General features: G+C 38.9%; 1 protein-coding gene and 1 pseudogene across 3 annotated transcripts in view; one reads left to right on the top strand and one right to left on the bottom strand.

The window, feature by feature from the left end:
* ARMH3 (armadillo-like helical domain containing 3) overlaps positions 1–21,949 on the bottom strand; it is a 77,390-nt gene that overhangs the window by 11,439 nt on the left and 44,002 nt on the right. For all 3 annotated transcript variants that reach the window (XM_025039180.1, XM_006920957.3, XM_025039179.1), the window contains exons 20-22: positions 16,201–16,289; positions 1,673–1,755; positions 817–943 (exon numbers count right to left, since the gene is read on the bottom strand). In XM_025039180.1, the coding sequence (XP_024894948.1) occupies positions 817–943; positions 1,673–1,755; positions 16,201–16,289 (299 nt within the window). The remainder of the gene's footprint in view (positions 1–816; positions 944–1,672; positions 1,756–16,200; positions 16,290–21,949) is intronic.
* LOC112470186 lies at positions 13,110–13,272 on the top strand (annotated as a pseudogene).

Here is a 21,949-nt window from a genome sequence, read left to right as displayed (position 1 = left end):
ATGGTAAGAAGGACATAAAGGGATATAACTTGTGGGAGTTATTGGATATATTTATTATCTTAGTTATACATACACATATGTCAAAACTTACCAAAAATTGTATACTACTTTAAATGAGTATAGTTGATTATGTATCAATTATACCTCAAAGCTATTAAGTTGGGAATTTAACAGACAGCTTTACTGAGTGGATTTCTGTTTCTGTGCAACCTACAGAAATCCTTCTTGACCTTTCAAACTCCAGGTAGGTTTGACTCTTCACTCATGCTTACAGGGATATGTGACCTCTTTCAGAAATAAGTTATACTCACTATGGCTGCACAGTGAATTTCAGTGAGCCAATCACCAAAAGGTTTGCAAAAAAGATTTTTATCCAATGCCCACTTCCTCTTATAAGTTATGCTAAAAATACATAGGTACATTAAAACTCCTTAAAATCCTGTACCTTCTCAAATCACACAATGTTCCTTTGGGATCCAAGCTCTTCTATTTGCTGCTGTCAATTCCCACCCACTCTTTCACTCCCATCTCACTGCATTCACTAAATGCACAAGCCTCTCTATTCTCTCTTTCACATACAAACATCAAGAAAGGGCTACAGGGCTGCTAACCAGCTTTCTACTGAGATGAATTCTGAGTTCCTGAATGCCAAAATGTCCATATATTCCTTCCTATTGCCTGAAAAGAGGAGACTGCTCTATTTCTATGCCAAGCAAAGGAACCAAGCAACTAGAAGAACCTTTTGTAGCCTTTTCCTCTTATGTGCCAAAAATCACAGTGGATGGAGAGAGAGGCGTAAAAAGAAAAGAAGCTTACCCATAGAGTAGAGGTTGTCGAAGCTCTGGTGCATGCGAATAATCTCATAGTAGAGCTCATCATAGCTGCTAGGGGTGGGCAGGAATGTGTCACCATATGTGATAAACATATTAAATAGGTTCACAATCTAAAAAAGAAGGGAAAAAAGCTCATATACAGACATCGCTCTATGAAGATCAGAAGGGCATTATCAGTGGTATGCTGCAGCCAGCTTTTACTGGCTTGCAAAAGCTGATTGCTAAATTTTCAGGAATTTTGTGAGACAGTTGTTAAAAAAAGCCATTACTAAAAATTAACTTATGTAAACTTACAATTCAATAAATTACATTAAAATAGAGGTAAAAAAAAATACTCAAAAACTCATCACTTCCTACCTTTCAGTATTATCTATGCTCTTGAGATTCATTTATACTTCTTACATCTGTGTGGTGGGAATATCACAAAAGAGTGTGCTACTGCTCATCTTTTCCCAACTCTGCATTCAATGATGTCATGTTGATAGCTTGGAGCTGGTGATGGTGGGTACGGTTTTACCATGGAACTCACCAAAAGCTACACATCAGGACTTTTTCCCCCAAATGTTAAATATTATAAACACACTGAGTGATATGAGAAGACAGTTGAAAGGCACAATGCCCTCCTTCTACCCCAAATAACCAATCACATTAGGTCCCAGGTTCACCGAAGACATAGGTAACAGTGGGGAGTACCAGTCTAGAGATTCTTATCCAAAAGGAAAATAAAGGCCTGGTTCACCCTATGGCTTAGTCCCCAGAACCCAGCTACTATTTCGAACCAGCCAATCTCTGCCTTAGGGTATAGCTTCAGAAAAAGAAACGTTTGTTTAGTTACTCACCATAAGGGCTAATGTAAAAATGTTGTGTTTGGCCAAAAGGACGGTCTCATTTGACATAAGGAACTTCAGCAAATTTATTAAAGCTTAAAAAAGAAAAAGAAAAAAAGACATTAACAGGTATAATCAATAAAGTTAAATGAAAGCAATGAAAACAAACTAGCTCTATAGAAATCCAAATAGGGCTAGAATGAGTAACTCACAGCTACTAAGTATTTTTTGAAACCAGGTAAGATGGGTTTATCCGAAGAAAGCGCTACCTTCCCAAGCACTTGTCTGCTTATCTGCCCACAGAAGGTTTTAAAAAATCTGCTTCTTTTTGCCATTTCTTAAATAGCAATTAAGTGTAGAAATATGACTATAAAACAGACATCTTAATATTCCAGATTTACTCCTGCATGGTGATTTCCCCATCAAATGTGCTCAATTTACAGGTCAAAATGAGGGTCCCCCTCCCACCTTAGGCTGCTCATGTCACCACTTTTAGCTATGTATCTGTTTCAAACACCGTTGCTAAGAGGGATGTTTTTCAAGTCTAACTGGTCACAAGATGTGCCAACTATATTGTAGAACCTACAGCTAGGCTTCGGCTCTAGATGGGAAGAGAGATGATGAAGAGAAAAAAAGCCCTTAATTTTTCTAACTATTCAAACAAAAGTACAGCTTGCTCTGTCCTCTCTCAATTGTAACAACATTTACTGAAAAGGTCCTTTTTCTACCTGGCAACCCTTAATGAGGGTAGAGACTGGTAAAATCCAAACAATCTCAGTAGAGACTGACTGCCAAGTCCCTAGGTTAGCAGTGCAGCTTTAAAGACATTTTGCAAATAAATAGTAAACATAAAAGAAGTTATCAGTTGCCTTGTACTTTCACCTAGAACTATAAAATGAATCCTACTTCCGTGTCCATCACGACTAGTACCCTTGTACCTAGCTCTCCTACTTGATGGGAAACTATAAAGAAGGAGGTCAGCAGCTGCAAGCAATCGGTGGTCTTTCTGTCTTCTCCCCCTCAACTATCCTCACTTCCACAGATACAAAAAATGGCGTGACCTCTCCTTTTCTAAGAGCATATCTGCTTCTTTGCCAGCAAAGATGTCCATTCTCCCAAGCTGTCTGAGCTTCGTGTGAAGTTTACTACCCTTAGAGACGTGGGCTTTGATTTGAAACAGCAGGGAATAACGAGTAGGAGTAATACTCTCCGAACACTTGCTGCCTGCCACACAACACCCCTCACTCTCAATCCTCTAAAGGCACAGGTACAGAAAAGCAGCAGCAGGCAAGGAAATGTACAAGAGCCTGTCTACATTGTCTCTAAAGCCTGAATCTTCCCCCTCAAATAGCAAAAAAGCCTTGCTAGGGATGAAGGAGGTAGGCATCCTCATTTATGAACTCTTCACCCCTACCCCAACTCAAGTTCTCTGAGGTTTCGTAATAGAAAGGCAGTTGGTCCTTTTGATGTTGTCTGTTAAAAAGTGATCTGTTGGACTGGACCAAAGAAAAAAAAACTCCATGAGAGCCCATTCTGGATCACGTAACCTGCTTAGCTCCCATCAGGAGCTTAGAAAGTGAAGAGAACTAGCTAAAATCCATATAAAAATGACTAACCCAGCCCAAACCTCTCTTGTTAATGAAGATCACCTTGCTGACTTATTTAAAGGCTGCCCATTCCACTCCCGAACCCCAGAGCTTAGACAAAACCTGTTAATGGATAAATCACCTGACAATCAGGCTCTATAAATTCACAGGCAACAAGAGCAAAGGATGAGTAGCACACATGGCACTGCAAAACATAATGGCTGGAGAGAGACAAAGCAGTTTCTGCACACATCCAGTCAACAAGGTCTTTTGTCCTTAGCACACACAGCACAAAGATGCAACTTCAGCAGTGCTTATGTGGTAATTAAGGGGCACAAAACCTGAAGAAAAAGAAGTGGGAACAATAATTTATTGCTCCTCTGCTGGACTACTGTTAGTCTTGATCTCTGGGATTCAGAGTCAGGGATGATAAAGTGATAAATATGAAGGGAAGAAGAGAGCGATTCTGGCACAAGCCAAGAGGCGACCTGTGACTCAACTGCTAGAGACACCAGCAGAGCCAAACAGTACTGAGAGGGAGAGTCAGTGCCAAGGGGTACCTTCGTTCTGCTCCTGATAATTTAGGTCAGACAACCTTCCCTCGGGGCGGCGGGGAAAAAAAGCCAGGGTTTTCTCACCTGGAAGTAGTCATTCTCTATAAGGAATTTAACAGGCAGCTAAAATGAACAAAGCAAACTTAAAATTGGCTCCCACAAGCCTCTGACATCAGGGACCACAATTCCTCTCCAAAAGAGAATGCCCCAAATATCCCAAGTAGTTAGTGACTAAGCTGGGACTAGAACCTTGTCTCCTGTTTAATGCTCTACCATTCCATTAAGATAAGATTAAACAAATAAAGGTGCCATTTGGAGTTAAAGGGCGGGAATCTTATATACAAATGGATGCTTAGACTTGCTGCCTCTACTGTTACCAACACTTTTCTAGACTCTGGTTTATAACTTTCTCCATCTACTGGCTATTCCAGGTTATTTTCATGTATTTGATCCTCCTTTTCTCTTGGTCCTCAGTAGCTTATTAGAGTACAGGTGTTTAAGACCTCATCATTATCCTTCTACTAATCACGTTCAACACCTAAAGACTCCCAGTAGCTTTTCTCAGCAAAAACCACCTCAGCAGGCCCTCTATATCTACTCTCATCTCTCTCTTTTCTATCTCACTTCTCATACACTTCTGTCCCCTTCTCTGTTTCTTGTTCCTCTTTAGTATCTTTAAAAAACAAATAAAAAACAGCACACAACTGTCAATTACAACTATTCCTATTGTCCTTGCTCATGGTTACTGCCTTAAAAATTGTGTGTCAAACATGGATTGTGACTGGATCTGGACTTTAGAGGGAGCCAAGGTACCCCTTTCATTATGCAAAATCTGAACTGAAACAAAAGAAATGAGTAGAAACAATTAATAGCTAGGCTTATTCACAGCTATTATGGTATAGAGCTATGCACAGGATTTAATTGCAGGCCAAAAAAGAGAATAGCCTCGTGTCAGGGCAGGTTCAAGGACAGTAGAGAACTGGTACTCAGGATCTCAGTGCCAACACACAGAACTCATGTTGGCTGGCTCCTGGTTCCCATCCTCCATGCATATACATTTTTAGAAAACTGCCCTTGATCCACTTGTCCACTTGGTGCCATCTGGGCACACGACTAGCCAAACTGTTCCAAGGACAGTCACAGAAGTAGTAGTACATAGAGGGAAGAGTTAAGATAACTATAAAAGATAAGGGGTTGGTTGTATAAACATAGTATTGTTAATTAGTCATGTGCCTATAAGAGTTTGGTATCAAGTATAATACATGTAGTCATTGTAAAGATAAGAGGGTCAGGAAGTACCTTTTTTTCTTTTTAATTTAACCCTTTGATTTATTGTTTCTAATATTTAAGCAATAGTTTTAAAAAGGAAGTAGGGGAGAAGAGGCTAACAAAAACTCTTCCTCACCAAAGACTTGACTCTTAGTAGAAGAGATTTCCAAAGAAGGGCCCATGTTATAGAGACTCAATACTATGTAAACAGTTTTGCCTCTTAGGTGAGCTATGGCTGCTCATCCCCACAAAACAGAATGACACAGTTTATTGCAGAGCACACCCTTCTGGATGAGGACAAGCTCGGTGTATGAGATCTTCCAGGCCTTAATAGACAGTTCTCATTGGCCCCCATCCTCCACAGCCCTCGGAGTGAACGGCCCCAAAATACCAATGCTAAACAGATATAACATAGAGAGGAATGCATCACATCTTCCTGCTAACAACTATAAGTTAATAACTGTGCCAGAAGCTCACAAAATATGGCAAACCTTCTTCCTCTTCTCTACCTGATACCTTAAGAAGAGAAACTTAACTACAGAAATCATCCCCCACCAAACTACATTCACTTCTTTTCAAGGGGAGAAACACAATGGTCATAAGTGGCAAGGGAGGTAGAATTTATGAGGTGCCTGCTAGATGCTAGATGTAAAGCATTTAAAGTACATTATTTTCACTGAATCCTCAACAATGCAATTGAAGTAGGTATTACTGGTCCAATTAACAGATAACCAAATTGAAATTCAGAAAGGTTAAATAAGTTACCAAGAAACACAGAGCTGGTTGGAGCTAAATTACATTAAGGGTGTTGGGGAGGAAAAATTCTCCTCTATCTTCTAGATTTTTTTATGGCTGGTCTAAATAATTAAATTGACATAAGACAGATCAACAAGAGAAAAACCAAATTTAACTTCGTATGCAGGGGAACCCTATACATTTGAGGCCCTAAGAATGACCAAAGCAGGCAGCTTTTATACTTTTCAGACGAAAGAAACAATTATTTGTGAAGATTTGACAAATCTGGGGGTAGCAGATTAATGAAGAAGTAACAAAGTTTGTTTACACAGCTTTCTTGGCCTTAAATTCCCTATCTCTGGTGATAAGGATGTCTTCTATCTACCTGGTATACAGAGGAGAGATTTATTTCCTGCTTTCAGGAGAACAAAGGCAGGTCAGTGTTCTTCTTGCACCTGCTATTTCTCAAGTAACTTTAATTCAAAATAATCAATATGCCGAAGTGGCATATTTTGGGGTGGCCTGCCCTGAACCCCATCAATGGCAACATAGAGGGAAGAAGGTACATGAACACCCCCTGCTGAGGTCTATGAAACTGTACTGGTTCCTCCTAAACTTGAAGTAAAAAAATTTTTGTTGAAGGTGGGAGAGTTAGCTATCTAGGGTCAATATCTTTATTTGCTACCCAAAACCATAACTTTAGTCAGAACTCCACTAATCAGCCCCTCACACAGCACAGTTACCAACAATAAAAATAATCCTATAAGTTCAAGTTCATCTCTCCTGTAAGCATCTCAAGATTTCACTCAACTGACCTAGGACACTTTAACCTGCACACTCAAAGAAGTATTTGTATACCGTGTTCATAACAGCATTATTCACAATAGCCAAAAAAATGAAAGCAATACAAGTATCCATCGACAGATGAATGGGTAAACAAGATATGGAATATACACAAAATGAAATATTATTCAACCTGAAAAAGGAAGAAAATTCTGACACATGCTACAACATGGATAAACCATGAAGATGGTATGCTAAGCGAAAAAAGTCAGTCACAAAAAGACAAATACTGAATGATCTGATTTATATGAGGTACGTACCACCTGGAGTAGTCAAATTCATAGGGTCAGAAAGTCGAATGGTGATTGCCAGGAATGGGGGAGGGAGGAATGCAGAGTTATTGTTTAATGGGTAAAAGTTTCAGTTTGGGAAGATGAAAAAATTCTGGAAATGCAAGGTGGAGATGGTTACATAACAATGTGAATGTACTTAATCCCAATGAATTGTAAACTTACAACTGGTAAATTTTATGTTGTTTGTATTTTGCCAATTAAAAAACAAACAAACAAATAAGAGGTCAATGTTTCTCTTTCCACAGACACTAGCATAAGACCCACAAACACTCCATCCCAACTTTCTGTAACCTCGGCATGACTGATTAGCTGAAATTTATATCACAGTAGATAGTACTAAGTACAGAGCCAAACATACAAAGGTGTTTCCTCTTTGACAGGGAAAGGAAAAGAGCCAAATATATTCAATCAACAGAGAGCCATGGTTTTTTTGCAAATTCAGAACAAACTCTTGGCAGCCTTCAAGACAATAATATGGCTGCCTTCAGAAAAATAATTAAAGTTCACAATCAAAGCCACCAATGCACTAAAGTATCAATAATATTCCTTGGAGATCCTGGGTTTGACTCCTAATCTTTGCTATCTCTTCTAAATGAGGCTCCATACCTGGCTCCAAATACACTCAACCTACACTGAGTGAAAAACAGAGAGGTTATATCAGTGAAATATATAATATTTCAGGTATTATATTACATATTCAATATGTTTTAGTTGTAGGAAAGTAGATGCTCCACACACACTGGTTCCTTCATTGGGAGGTCTTTTCCAGTGGCAATTTTGAAAACTTAGTTTCTGGGCTCTTTTTCAGGAACCAGAAATGGACTGCAACTCCTGCTTCTTTTGATTCTGTATTAGAGGCAACTGTCAGTCTCACACTTAGCCTTGGCCCAAGTTCCTTTCCTTGGAGAGTCGTCTGCATAAGTTATGGCAGCAGTGTGCAGAAGTTCTGAATTTTCTGCACGTAGACACAGGTAGAATTAAGGATAGTATGCAGGTTCTGGAAGCTGAGCCAGGAACAGGTACCTTGATGGTTCCTGAAATCCCAAGTGAATTCCCAGAGGCAGAGGCAGCCAATCTATTTTTCAAATGGGAAGAGTTCAGTACCATCTGAGAACGCTGCCACCTTACAGAGGTCCCCCTAACCTCACAAGGAACCTTGTTTGCAGAGTTTTCCTAGCATTAACCTACTCCACATAATGAGGACTTTCCTAGATTTTTTTCTATCTTGCTTTGAATTCAAGGGGAGGGAAATAAGGTAGCAGCAAATTGTGTTGCCATGTAGGAGAATAGAATGAATAATGGATATGGGAACTTCTCCAAGACTAAAACCTGTCCCCCACATTGAGGTAAACCAGGTGCAGAGTAAAACAAGCCAACCACGGGAAGACACAATTAAGTGGTACCTCAGATGCCTGCCTCAGAGAAGCAGAGGGGAGGTTTAATTACAAACCTAAGTGAATGACATTTAAATAAGATTAAAAACAGGAAGGAGACAGAGAGCCTCCAGCAGAGCATAAATAAATGTCTCTGAAGAATCAAGTTAGAGAGAGCTATCTGTTTGAACAGCTTTAACATGCTAAGAGAAAGAAATACAAAGCAAAGACAAGACACGGCCAGGCCCCATTCTGTGGCCTGGCATGGAACTTGCTCATTAAGGGAAATGGATAATTTCACAGTGACCGATAGGAGAGAAATATTACCATCTCACTTGCTTAGGAGAGAGGCAGAGAAACTCAAAAGAACAGGCTAGAAATAGCACTAATGTAAGAAGCCAAGGCCTCTAAAACCCAAGAGGCACTATAAACTCTAGCCAATTCTAGCATCTCTGGACAAAATCACCAATTACCCAGGGACAGTGCCAGCAATCAGCAGGCTCACTGTCAATCAGCAAAGTGGCACAGGAAGGACTTAGAAGCCAAGATCTACTAGTAGAATAATTTAAAAATACACTACGTGGCTTCTCAGAATACAGGCATCTGTCTCCCTGCAAATCCAAGCACCTCACTGAAACAGAGGCCAATGAACCAAATGAGAAAATGAAATGGCTTTGGTTGCATGCTATGAGCCTCTCTAGGTAAACAGAGCACAAAAGTCAGTACATCCAGTGCGAGGATTCTGGGAAGATGGCAGAGTAGGAAGCACTAGGAATCTCTCTCCCCACCTAGACAGTAATTACACTAGCGGAATCCTTCTGATTAACTATTTTGGAACCCCAGAGTCTGACAGTGTGCAGCTTCCAGAAGATTTAGAAGGTATATTTTGGTTAATTTTGGTCAGTTTCAGTTCTTAGCATACTAGCAGCTACCCATGGACCCACTGCCAGCCATGTGGCAAGGAGCTGTGTACTTGTTCCTGCAGCAGCTTGCACACAGCTTGTAAGAGCTAGAACAAGCAAAAAGGACTCTGTCCTCCTAATATTGGGAATATGTGCTCTTATCGCTGATTGCTGCTTCTGAAACCAGGGGTGCAGACAAAAAGGAGGGCAGCCATTGTTGCAAGCCCTCCCCCCCACCACCCAATAAGCGACTTCCAGGAGATTTAAGGGGCCACTGCTTCTTTTTTCCACCTTAATTTTCACTTTTCCCCTTTAGGGACCTAAACATTAAAGACTACGACATTCAAAAACAACTACAAATTAGAAAGTGACTATGGATGCCCAAGAAAAGGCTCAGAAGAGACCTAAGAAGACATACAGTTTATACCTCAGGCTGATCCTGGGCAAAGAGACAACCTATAACAATCAATCAATCAATCGATAAACAAAAATAATAACAAAACCAGCAAACTCTGAGGAAGGGGAAGAATCTGATTTCTTGAACCCTGAGTACGTTAAGTAAAATAAGCCTCACAAAAAGACAAATACTATATGATTCCACTTACATGGGACACTTAGAAAGTAGACTGGTAGTTGCCCGAGACGGGGGCAAGGAAGGGAATGGGGAGTTATTGTTTAATAAGTACAGAGTTTGTTCTACAAGATGAAGAGTTATGGGGAAAGGTGGTGATGGCTGCCTAACAATGTGAATGTATTTAATACCACTAAACTGTATACTTAAAATGGCTAAAATGGTAAATTTTATGTGTATTTTACCAAAAAAATGTCAGTATGTCAACAGGCTGCACTGCCTAAAGGCTCCACAAGCCTCTAGATGAAGTGGAGAAAAGAACAAATCCTTTCTTTAAATGGCAGTTAGGTTCTCTCTTATCATTTTCTTATTGTTGGAGTGTTATCTGCTAAAAGGGAAAATAAGGTTCTCAACTATCTCCAATTCCCCATTTACTTGGAACACAGCAATCCTCACAGTTACCACTCACCCTCTTCTTCATCATGAAAATGAGCTTTTATGTGAAAGTTCCCATATGGAAGTTAGACTCTAGGAAATGCAGGATCCCATATACCTCATTCCTATGCAGCTGCCTCTAAGCATGCTCAGAAACCACTGATTTCTTCTAGGGCCCTACGCCATTTGTTTATTTTTTCTAATATTACCCAATTGAGAGACAGCCAAAATCACCCTTCAAGAAATCTAATCATCCATGAGACCACGTATCTGATATAGATCCAAGAACTTTACTTCTTGCCAAAGTGAGTAAAAACCAGCAACAGACCTGTCCTGCTCACTCGAGATCTAGGGAATAATACCTATGAAACCAAATGATATGTTTCTTTAGAACTACTATAGGCATAGCAACAAAAGCACAGCTACTCCTTCCTTTGTCTCTTTTTGTTGACAATATGCTAGTGAGCCTCTGGATAGGAAGTGACTTCATGTACAGAGAAAAGAACACAGATTGCGCACTCTGAGTGGTTTTTAGGTGGGAATCTTTTACTCCACTAACAGGCTACACCTGTTAGAAAGTCTTATCTTTTGCTGCTGCCAAGTTTCTGAGGGAGTGAAAGATTCAAAATAATGTAAATTTTGGAGTTAGCCAAATGTGGTGATTTGAAGAAAAAAGGAGTTTTCTGGCATTCTTTTTCACTCCTGGGACTTTCTACATGGCTGTACAGAATCTTTCATCACAGAATTATGAAAACAGAGAAACATCTTCTATGCTCATATATTAGAACATTCTAACTTTGAGAGTAATTGATTATCCACAGAAGAAAGACGCCTCTACCTTTCTGCACACAGAAGCTACAGCAGCCTTAATTAGGCACGTCAAGCCTAAAATGTCTTATAACATATTCCCCTAAATCAGAGAGAATTTGGGGAAAAGAAGAAGAACAATTTAAAAAACAAAATAGTAATAGCGGCTGCCAAAATTCCTCTTCCCATCTACTCTAGCTGTTTACTGCTACGTTCTTTCCCACATGGATGTCCTCTTCAGAACTAAAGCAGCAATATTGTAGAGTTATATAAGATGTCACCATTGGAGGAAGCTGGGTGAAGGGTACAAAAATTCTCTGCACTATTTTTGCAACTTCCTGTGAGTCTATAATTATATCAACATAAAAAAAATTAAAAAAGAAACTAAACTAAAAAAAGCAGACAATTAAAAGTTCAAAGGACAGCTTCTCAAAGTCAGGAGGGGCTGCCAAACCGTCAAAGCTGTAACCTATACAAGAAGTGCCAGATCAATCTACGGCTTTCCGGTCACTCCTCTTGAAAATGTTCAGTCCTGCATGACAACACCTACAGTGTAATAAGCGTCCAACGAAAGGCTCACAATTCCCAATCTCACTGTGTCCCTAAACCATGAAGTCATAGGATTCTGCCAGTGATGACAAAGCCAGCTGGATCCAGAAAGCTGTGACATTCTCTGGGTTTTCCATTTTTCCCAGTAGGCATCTGAAAGGTCAGACCATGAACAATTTCTTTTTCACAAAGCTGTGAATGCTTTGGATGCTATTTAGCACAATGAAGCTGAACAGATTGTTTTGGGGGCTTTGGAGGCCTTTCTTCCTGCAGGGAGGCAAATGTTGCCTAGTGATCTGAGTCTGAGCATAGGAGTCAGGAACTCTTAAGTTCTAATCATGACTCTGTTTAGTGTCTGGTTCCATGATCCTTAGCAAGTCATTTACTGTTCTATAGCTCCACTTCCTTCCTCAACAAATGGTGATAAAAATAATGAATTATCACCCAGGGATGCGGCAGAGTAAAAGAGTAAGGAAGACTGTGATCCATAGATGAATGCTGAATATAAAATGCCGGTATAAATCTGCCTTTAAATCCATCCATGTTTTCAGACTGTGGAAAGCTATACTGTTTAAATGCAGGCTGCCTCCCCAATGCCCTTTCTCCTGCAGTGGAAGTAAAATAAGCTGACTCCATGAAGCTGTGTTCAAGATTTCCCTCTCCAACGACTGCATGGTTCTCTCTAAACATTGTGCTCATTCTTTGGTTAATGGCTTAGAAATGATCAGTTTCCATTTTTACTTGGTTAAAAGCATTCCATGTATCTGTGGGTAAGGAAGAAAGAGACAAAAGGAAGAGAAATTACCCACCATTCTCTTTCACATCAATAACTCAAATTAAAAAGTGATGGAGTCAACAGAAACATGACAACAAACATCCTACTGGGTTCTATTATTATTGCTGTTGTTACTTTAAGGCCCAAACACAACACTGTCTTTCTTTGAGAGAATGTTAATTTATCATTAATAGAAGTTCTACATATCCATTCATCCATTTATTTATTCTTTCAAATGTCTTCTGAGTCCCTGTCATAAGCCAAATGGTGTGCTAGAGATAAAACAATCATTAAAACACAGGCCCTGCCCTCCAGGAACTTTTTAAAGAGAAAGACAGGTATGCAAGCAAATCTTTATACAGACATATGCCAACAAAGCAAAACAATGTGATATGCTAAAATAGAAGCTCCAAGTGCTATAGGAAGACACAGGAAATAAAACACAGTGACCAAATGGTCTTTAGCCTGAAGAAGTTCAGAAAGGAGACTGCTAAGCTAAAATTCCCAGGAGAATGCAGTATGATCAGTAAATACAGAAAAAATATTTAATCAGATACTATGATGTTCTGTGAAAACAATTAATTAGGAGTCCATGGAACCTAAAATTAAGACAGAGATTATTAACAGGATCATGGATAGGCTTTCAGAGGATCCGTGAATTCTTTGAAATTTACATAAAATTACCTCTGAAACTGTAATATGTATGTACAAATAGATGTTTTTCTGGACATAAAAATCTTTCTTTCATTATATTCTCATCACTTCTCGGCCTTTTGGCTAAGATCAAGTGCATTATATTCTCAGAGGTAAAAACAACTATTTTACTAGAATCTTAGCCTAAAACTCTGTTTTCTATCTCTATCAGAAGAGAGTTTTAACACCTAATCTTTTACTCAAAGTAAAAGAACTGGGTAGTCTAGAGGTCAAAAGAGCTTTTGAACTTTCCATAACTTAGTGAAAAATAGTGATTGCTGAAAAGAGGGCAAAGATAGATACAAGATTTCTTCCTTTCCATATTTTAGTTAAAGTTAGCCTAAATATATTTCCCCGCTTACTCAGATACCATGGTGACAGGTATCATAAACAGACAGTGGTGCCAGGGAGTAGGTCAGGGCTTGTATCGATAAAACCAATATATCAGATAGGGTTAAACCCCCAGCTGACACAGGTGGCTTTTCCTCCTCCATTAGACCAAGCCTGGGAATTCTGTAAAGGAATCTGGAGGTGAACCTCTGGCTACCTCTCCAATAACAAAAAGCTACTGTAGTCAACAGCACAGGAATAAAAATCACCAAAGTGCAGTGATACTAAACATCCACATTCCAAATGACAAAAGGCATTTGGACCCTAGCTGACTGCTTCCTTGACACCCAAGGACTTTTATGCGTCTGATCTAACAACATATGCCTTACCAGTAATATTTGTAAGTAAAATTCCATGAAAGTTTGCAGCACATGTACGGGCAAGCATCTATACACATAAACATATTTGCCATGATGAGTTTCACACACCTCCCTCAAATCCATAAGTCTAGAAGGCAAAGAAAGAGGGAAAACATGGGCACACCGACATATGAGGGGTAGTACCAGCCAAGGAGTAGGTGGATCTACCACAGCTACATTTATATTCACTGATTGCAACATTATACATTATTATGGGCTCTGATGCATCAGATGTAGTGTAGTATTTTGCAGCTTTCCTTAACACCTGCTGCTCTACATCTCACTGTACACTCCATATATGAACACATAGAGCCCGGGTTCCAGGATGGCTTATCCAGTCTGTATAGGAAAAGGAGCTAACCTCACTTGGCAGAGAGCTCTAGCACAAATCCCTATGTCTCAAGAGCAAGCAGTCATCCAGGCCTCACAAATGACACTCATATATACCTCCTCTCAACCTATCAATGGCCTTAAAATGCTAATGATCAGTCCTGAGATAGAACGTAATTACAGAGCTGACATTATAGAAAGCACTCAAAGACATAAAGTCAACTGACCAACAAAGAATGGTCTCCTGCCTCACAATTTCCTAGCCAGAATGAGGAAATATTAAGAGCCAGAAAAGGTAAATATAAAAGACATTTTTTAATTTCTTTAAAAAATAATTGCCTCTTTAAGCAAAATTATGGCAATGCATTATTGTGGGATTTATACCTTATGTAAAAGTAAAATGTATGAGAATAATAGCACAAAGGACAGGATACAGGTAGAGGGAGGAGAGTAATGGGAAGCCCTAGGACCCAGGGAGACAGAACCGAGTGAACAGTAGAAGACAATGTGAAAAAGGCAATAGAACTGGACAATGAGTAAGAAGACAACAGACGATGAGGATGGGAGAAAAGCCGGAGAAATCCCAGGGGCCAGAGACGGAAATGGCCAGGATAGGAAGAAAAGAAAATAGAATAAAAGAGAAAATGAAACCAGAAGAGAATCAAAAGCAGGCAGAAACAACTACTATCACCAATTCTTCAGTATCACGTTAACTTCATCCCAATTAGAAACATAAACCATCTGTACTTGTTTTAAGTTCTACAACTGTATTAACATCCACAGATTTGCGTCATTTTTGTTTTCTCTTTAATCCTAAGTTTTTAGAGCCTAATAATCATATAACTATCCATAGGCAACCAAAGCAGTCCTTTATATTAAAAAGAATTATTCCTACCTAAGAAATTCTAACTTTGGTCATTTCAATTTCCTTTGATTTCTCTTTAGCTTTTCTGACATTCCCTCAATCTCAAATTCTCATACCATCTTTACTCTTTTCTCCTAAAATACCAAAATGCCACTATTGCCACTTAGTGCTATTCTCCTACTCCCCCTTCACCATAGGCAGTGACTGCAAAGAATTTGCTAATCCATTAATTAAAGATCTCTACTTCCCATTATAGAATGCTAAATTTAGAAAGCCAAATTAGGTTGGCAGGAAACCACGTGTCACAACAAGTGAGATGAATTCTATGGAAGGGGGAGGGGTTAGTGGCCCATTTCTAATAAAGTCTCTGACATTAACACACCTCCTCTGCTGAGAATACAAAGAAGCTCTCCCATGGGTGGGGCAACCATACATCCCTATAATCATCTAGCGAAGACTTTATTGTACCATCGGGTCACAAAAGCCCCAGGACCTATCAGCAAGCAAATGCCTCAGGGAACATGTCTCCTCTGCTTTCCTGAAACCTCCAATTTAATTGCACAAAAGAAAGGGGTGGCAAGCCGGCTTTAATTGTACCCTTAGAGAAGAGCCACTTCCCGCATGCAGGGGTGGCAGTGACTTTCCCGGGCTACCAAATGGATACAAAGAAAAAAGTAAACACTATAATTTGCTGTTTTTGTCTCTGGCACAGGGGGAGTGGTACAATTGACACTGTCTGTAAACAGTAATAATGCCAGATCTAACACAAAGAGCAGGATTCCCCCCATCTCTCCGCCCCCTCCCCACCTCCTCTCCCTATGACATTCCTCCTGAGATTACTCATCTTGAAGAAACACACAGAAACTTCCCTATAGTCCATATGCTGCTACCAAATGGAACCAAGGGAGAATCCAAGTTTGTACTGACTCCTCACTCTTACTCAAAGGAAGAATCAATGAAACTCAAGAAATATTCAATTGTTTCCAACAGCTGATAAAAAAAAAATACGGAGAGCAGAAGAAACGAGAAGTATAGAATAGCTATGTGAATACCCAGGTCTGGACTAGAACAAGACTGAAACGACAAAAAGTATAATGAAAATAGAAGCATCCTAAACAAACTGTTTCTTTTCTTAAAATTCATCTTGTGCCCAGGCCTCAAGACTCATAAAAGATACAGGAAAAGAGAATGAATTCAAAAGAGGAAGTTACCTGACCAGAGTTCCCGCCAGGTGTAATGCAGGCGTACTCTACACTTCTTCTGGTAGCAAAGTAGTTTATGTACTACTTGAATGCAGCGTCTGTAAAAGAGAAAGAGAAAAACTTGGATTAGCCAAAGAATATGGGGCAACTCACCACAGATACTCTTTTTTTAAATTAAATTTATCGGGGTGACATTGGTTAATAATATTATGTAAGTTTCAAGTGTACAAATCTACAATACATCATCAGTATATTGCACTGTGTGCTCACCACCCAAAGTCTAGTCTCCTTCTATTTGACCCTCTTTACCCTTTTCATCCCTCCGTCACCCCCTTCCCCTCTGATAACCACCACACTAATGTCTGTGTCTATGAGTTTGTTTGGTTTATTGCTTTTTGTTTTATAACCTTCAATGGCTTACTGGATACAAATACCATTTTTTTAGCGAAGCACCTTTGCTAAGGCCACTAAAGATGCTGGGTATGAATTATGCACATGCAAAAGAAAGGAATTTCTATCTGCAGCATTCTGGTGGATAAACCTCCCCCCAACACACACACATGCACACATACACTGCCTGTGTTAATTCCCCTTATCAATAGGAAAAGGAGGCTATAACCACATATATGTCAATAATCAATTAGGCACTAATACCATTCCCTTGAGTATCTTTCCTCGGAGGAAGAATGCACCAGTGGACCAGAATTAGACTATGTCATTTAAAGTTGCAAACACAGGATGCAAAATCACAACATTAAAGACCTTAAGTCTTTAGTTCTATTTAAATTTGTTTTTAATGTATATTAAATTTTAAATAAAATTTACATTTAATTTATCAACTTAAATTTCATTTACATTAAATTAAAGTAAAAATTCAGTTCTTCAGTTGCACTAACCACATATCAAATACTCAATAACCACAAATGGCTAGTGACTATGATGCTGGTCAGCACAGATAAATAGAACTATTCTATCATCACAAAAATTTCTATTGGACAGTACTGTTCTAGATCACTAGATTATTCAACAGTGGTCACATCCCAACAACATGTTTGAGAGTATTTCCAAATAAACAGTTAGTAGGTTGAGATGAAAGACATTTTTAAATACTATAAATCTAACAAAAAAAATGTTTTTACATCTCTGACTGGGGGAGGGCTTTGAAAGCTTAAAAAGCCATGGACGAAAAGTACAAAGAAAAATACTGATGATATTTATGTCCTAAAAATGCAAATCTCATTTGAGAAAAAAAATTTTAAGCATTAAAATTAAAAGCCAAACAATATGAGAAATTACATTTGCAGTAAATGACACGAAAGGGTTACTACTATGCTTAATATATATGTTTACACAAATTGATAAAGAAGAAAACAATAACACCCCTAATAACAAAGATGGACAAAGGAAATGGTCAACAAATTCCCCCAGCCCCCTCAGAAGAGGTGAAGTAAGGAAAGTTAACATTTTTCTACAATGCTCAGCTTCACTTAAAAAAAAGATTATTTTTGCATATAAAATTAATATAGATTTCAATGCTGACAAAAGTAGAGCAAAACAGCCACTCATACATTATTAGAGAAAGTATAATTGGTAAAGAGCCCTTTTAGGAGGCAATTTGGCTATCTCTATAAGGCTTATATCCTTTGACCCACTAACACCACTCTAGAGAATTTAGCTTTAAGCCAGAATGAAAAAAAAAGCTTTATACAAAAATATGTTCATTATAATCTTATTCAAAATACAAGAAAATTGGAAAGAACTGTGGAAAGAATGTCCAATGCTGAGAGAATAGCAAGTAAATCATTACGCATATGTTATGTACTAAATTATGTTCTTCCAAAATTCATGATGAAGCCCTAACCCCAATGGGACTATATTTGGAAATAAGGCCTTTAAGAAGGTAATTAAAGTTAAATGAGGCCGATAGATGGGGCCCTCATCTGACAGGGCTGGTTTTCTTAAAAGAAGAGAAAGAGCAGCAGGAGCACTCCCACAGATAGGAACGGCTATATGAGGACACGCAAGAAGGCGGCCATCTATAAGTCAAGGAGAGAGGCCTCCGGAGAAACCAAGGGTGCTAGTACCTTGATCTTGGACTTCCAGCCTCCAGAACTGTGAGAAAATAAATATCTGTTGTTTAAGCCACCCAATATGTGGTTTTTATTATGGCAGCCCACGCAGACTAATACACATCCAAATAAGGAACCCCATGAAGCTCTTAAAAAGTACAATCGTGAACAATTTTTACAACACAAAAAGATATTTATGTTAAAGTGATAAAACAACATGCAAAATTGTATACTATTAATATATGATAACGGTCACAACTATTTTCAAATGCATAGGAAAAAAGTTAATTTTGATGATAACAGTGGTTGCCTTTTTTCAGTGGTAGAATGATAGGTGAATTCTGTTCTTTCTTTTTTTCTGTTTTCTCCAAATTTTCTACAACTACATATTACTTTTACAGTAAGAAATCCACCAGTTAAAGCAAATTCATTTTAAAAAATTTCAACGTCCTCTTAAAAGGGCACAAAGGAACTTTTTAGGGACTAGAAATGCTTTCTATCCTGACTGGGATAGTTGTTACAAGGATGTATGCATTTCTCAAAACTCTTCAAAGTGCTCATCCCACTGCAATTCTGCTTATAAGTCCTTGGTAATGGGGGTCTAGAAAAATGAGCATATCATGAGAATAATATGGAGATAACTAGTAAGCTAACCTATGAACCAATAATCTAATTTCTCAAGGTTTTACACGGTAATTTCTTAAAACAAGTTAATGTTCCTTCTACTTTTGTCAAAAAGGGGAAGAGTCCAAGCAAAAACAAAAACCTTGGCTTTGGTGAGGATGTAGAAAAATTGGAACACTCATATATTGCTGGTGGAAATGTAAAATAGTACAACCATTTTGAAGTTCTTCAAAATGTTAAACATAGAGTTACTATACGACCTACCAATTCCACTAGGTATATACACAAGAAAAATGAAACACGCATCCATACAAAAACTTTTACGTAAATGTTCATAGCAGCATTATTCATAATAGCCAAAGGTATAAACAACCCAAATGTCTATCAACTGATGAATGAATAAATAAAATGATGCCATACATTCATATTATTATTAATTAGCCATAAAAAGGAAGGAAGTACTAATACATGCTACGATATAGATGAAACCTGAAAACATTAGGCCAAGTAAAAGTCAGTCACTAATGCTCACATATTATATAATTTCACTTATAGATAACATCCAGAATCGGCAAATTTATACAGAAAGTAGATTGGGAAGGGGTGGAGGGTGGAAACAGAGGCCCAAAGCTACCTTACAAGCCTACTCTACTTGTCCCCTTATCGAGATCTCTCTCTGTTCTTCCTGTTCCCTGTTCCTCTAAATGGCCTTGTATGTGTCTTTCAGTCAGGATTTTATGAGGACTATGTAACGGATCTCTGTTAAAAGACTCCAGTATCTTCAAGAGTGATACTAGAAATATTTTACAAACCATACAGAAATATAAATTAAGATATAAATCAATACATCAAATTTTAAAATAATTCCTTTTTATTCTCTAAATAAACTAAACTGTTATCAAAATTACTTACCAAGAGATATAAATTGTAGTATAAATCATCCTAACAGTTTCCAAATCATTTGTTGTTTTTTAGAAATTGTGGTGTGATCTCCTGATGGCAGTTGTCACTAGTTACAGGATGCCCTTGTTCAAACTAGGATTTAACTTAGGAATATACAAACTCTCCTATCAATTTCCCCATTAAATTGATAGTCATTAGGTCCTTGGTGCTGAAAGCTATGTTGTATCCAGCAAGGGTGGCTGGATAATGCTGGTGCATGACCACCCATGCATTGTATGTTCCTGGATGCCAGCATTTCTCACGTGGCCTGAATGTAGACACCCTACACCTTGGCTCTTTGACAATGCCATCCCAACACTGAGCCACCACGCAGGAGCAGTGACATACTTACTACCAGTGACCCCACCCCTGCTGCCACCACCCTCTGCTTTGGTTAAAGGCTATCGATATCACTCCTGCACTGTTCCTAGGCTCTGTTTCTGCCTCTGCAGCCACCTAAAAAGTGATAGCATTAGCCTTGTGGTCTCAACTTACACTACCATGCAGAATGAAAGTTTTAACTGCTATAATCTTAAAATTATATACTAGCTAAATGACTTAAAATTTACTGTTTCTTGGAGCATTTCTTTTATGCATATAGTGGCTTCCTATTTCAACACAAGACACTTCTACTTTATTCTGAAATTTTCTTGCTGAAGTCTGCTGAAGTCTCTACTTTCTTCTGGTGCCTACCCACAGATTCCGGACTCTCTGACTTAGAAAAAGTTCAAGTCTTCTCTGCAAGAGTAACTTAAAAAAGAGTTTACTCTCCTCAGAGATTATTTCCCCTCACTCTCAAATCCTATAGCAACAGTGGGAGTGGCAGCAAGAATCATGGAGTACAGCCAGTAATGGAAATTAATTGGTTGGGTTTTCCCACCTCTTTCTCTCTCTCCCTTCCTTCCTTCCTTCCTTCCTCTCTCCCCACCCCTCTCATAAACACCTTCCCCCATTACTACTTTACCTACAGCATTCATATACAGATGTAAAATTATTTCAATTCTGACCCAGATTCTGGCTTTGAGTATTAAGTCTTTCCAAACTCCGTATTTCTTCATATTTCACCAAGAAGATTATACACTTATCTTAAATGGTAGAAATTCATTTTGCTTTCAACTTCTCATTCTGCTATATGCTGCTGAAAAGCAGTACATAATGAGAAGTAGAGCAACAACCTGGCCTGATGCCCAGCTGGGAGCAGATAAGTTCACCTAAAAAGGACTTGATGCTCCAAATGCCAAAACTGGAAAGAGGATTGGAAGGGGGAAAAGAAGATCTGGAAATATGCCCATGGATAGAAATGAAGAAAGTGAATTCGGCTTGAGGGTGAGACCTTCTGCCCAGCCTCTGTCAGCTTGATGCCTCATTATCTTCTCTATCTTCCCTAACCTCAGGACATTCAATTAGAGAGCAGGTGGAAAAAGCAACTGAGAAAATAAGGCAATTCCAAAATTTAGAAACTAGGGGGAGGAGGGAATTCAAGTATTTAGTGTAGACCAGGTTCACTGGCTGGGATGTGAGAGTTTTTGGGTGGACAGATACATACCTATAACTCTATATACTGAACACACAATCTTATCATGTCATTCCTACCTGCAACTATTTCCCTTTATCCACTTAATCTCAAGCAACCTTTTTACTACTCTCCTATTCTTCCTCCATGTACCTCATACTCTAATCTTCCTGAATTACTTTGTATTCTCCAAACATACCACACTTTCAAGCCTCCAAGCCTTTGAACATGTTGGTGCTCTGCTTGGTGTGTCCCTCCTCATTCCCCCACACAGAAAATGCCTACTATTTCTTCATAACTCAGCTCAAGTGCAACCTTCTCTAATATCTTCTCTGATGCCCCAGTCGGCATTAGCTATCCTGTACAAATCTTTCCTCTGTCACTTATCACAGCAGTGTTTAAGAGTACAGCCTCTGGGGTTCAAGAGACTTGAGTTTGAATCTTGATGACGCAAAGTAATAGGTGTGCGACTGTGGTAGCCAGCCTGCAAGATGGCCCCGAGTGGCCCCCACTTCCTGACATTCACATCCTTGTGTAGTCCCTTCCCACACTGTATCAGGGTTTGCCTGTGAGCTCAACAAAAATGGCATGTCATTTGAGATTACGTTAT

The sequence above is a fragment of the Pteropus alecto genome, unplaced genomic scaffold (assembly GCF_000325575.1).
Source record: "Pteropus alecto unplaced genomic scaffold, ASM32557v1 scaffold177, whole genome shotgun sequence".
Classification (NCBI taxonomy): domain Eukaryota; kingdom Metazoa; phylum Chordata; class Mammalia; order Chiroptera; family Pteropodidae; genus Pteropus; species Pteropus alecto.
The sequence above is the reverse complement of the archived record's forward strand: the minus strand, read 5'-3'. Positions and strand labels throughout refer to the sequence as shown.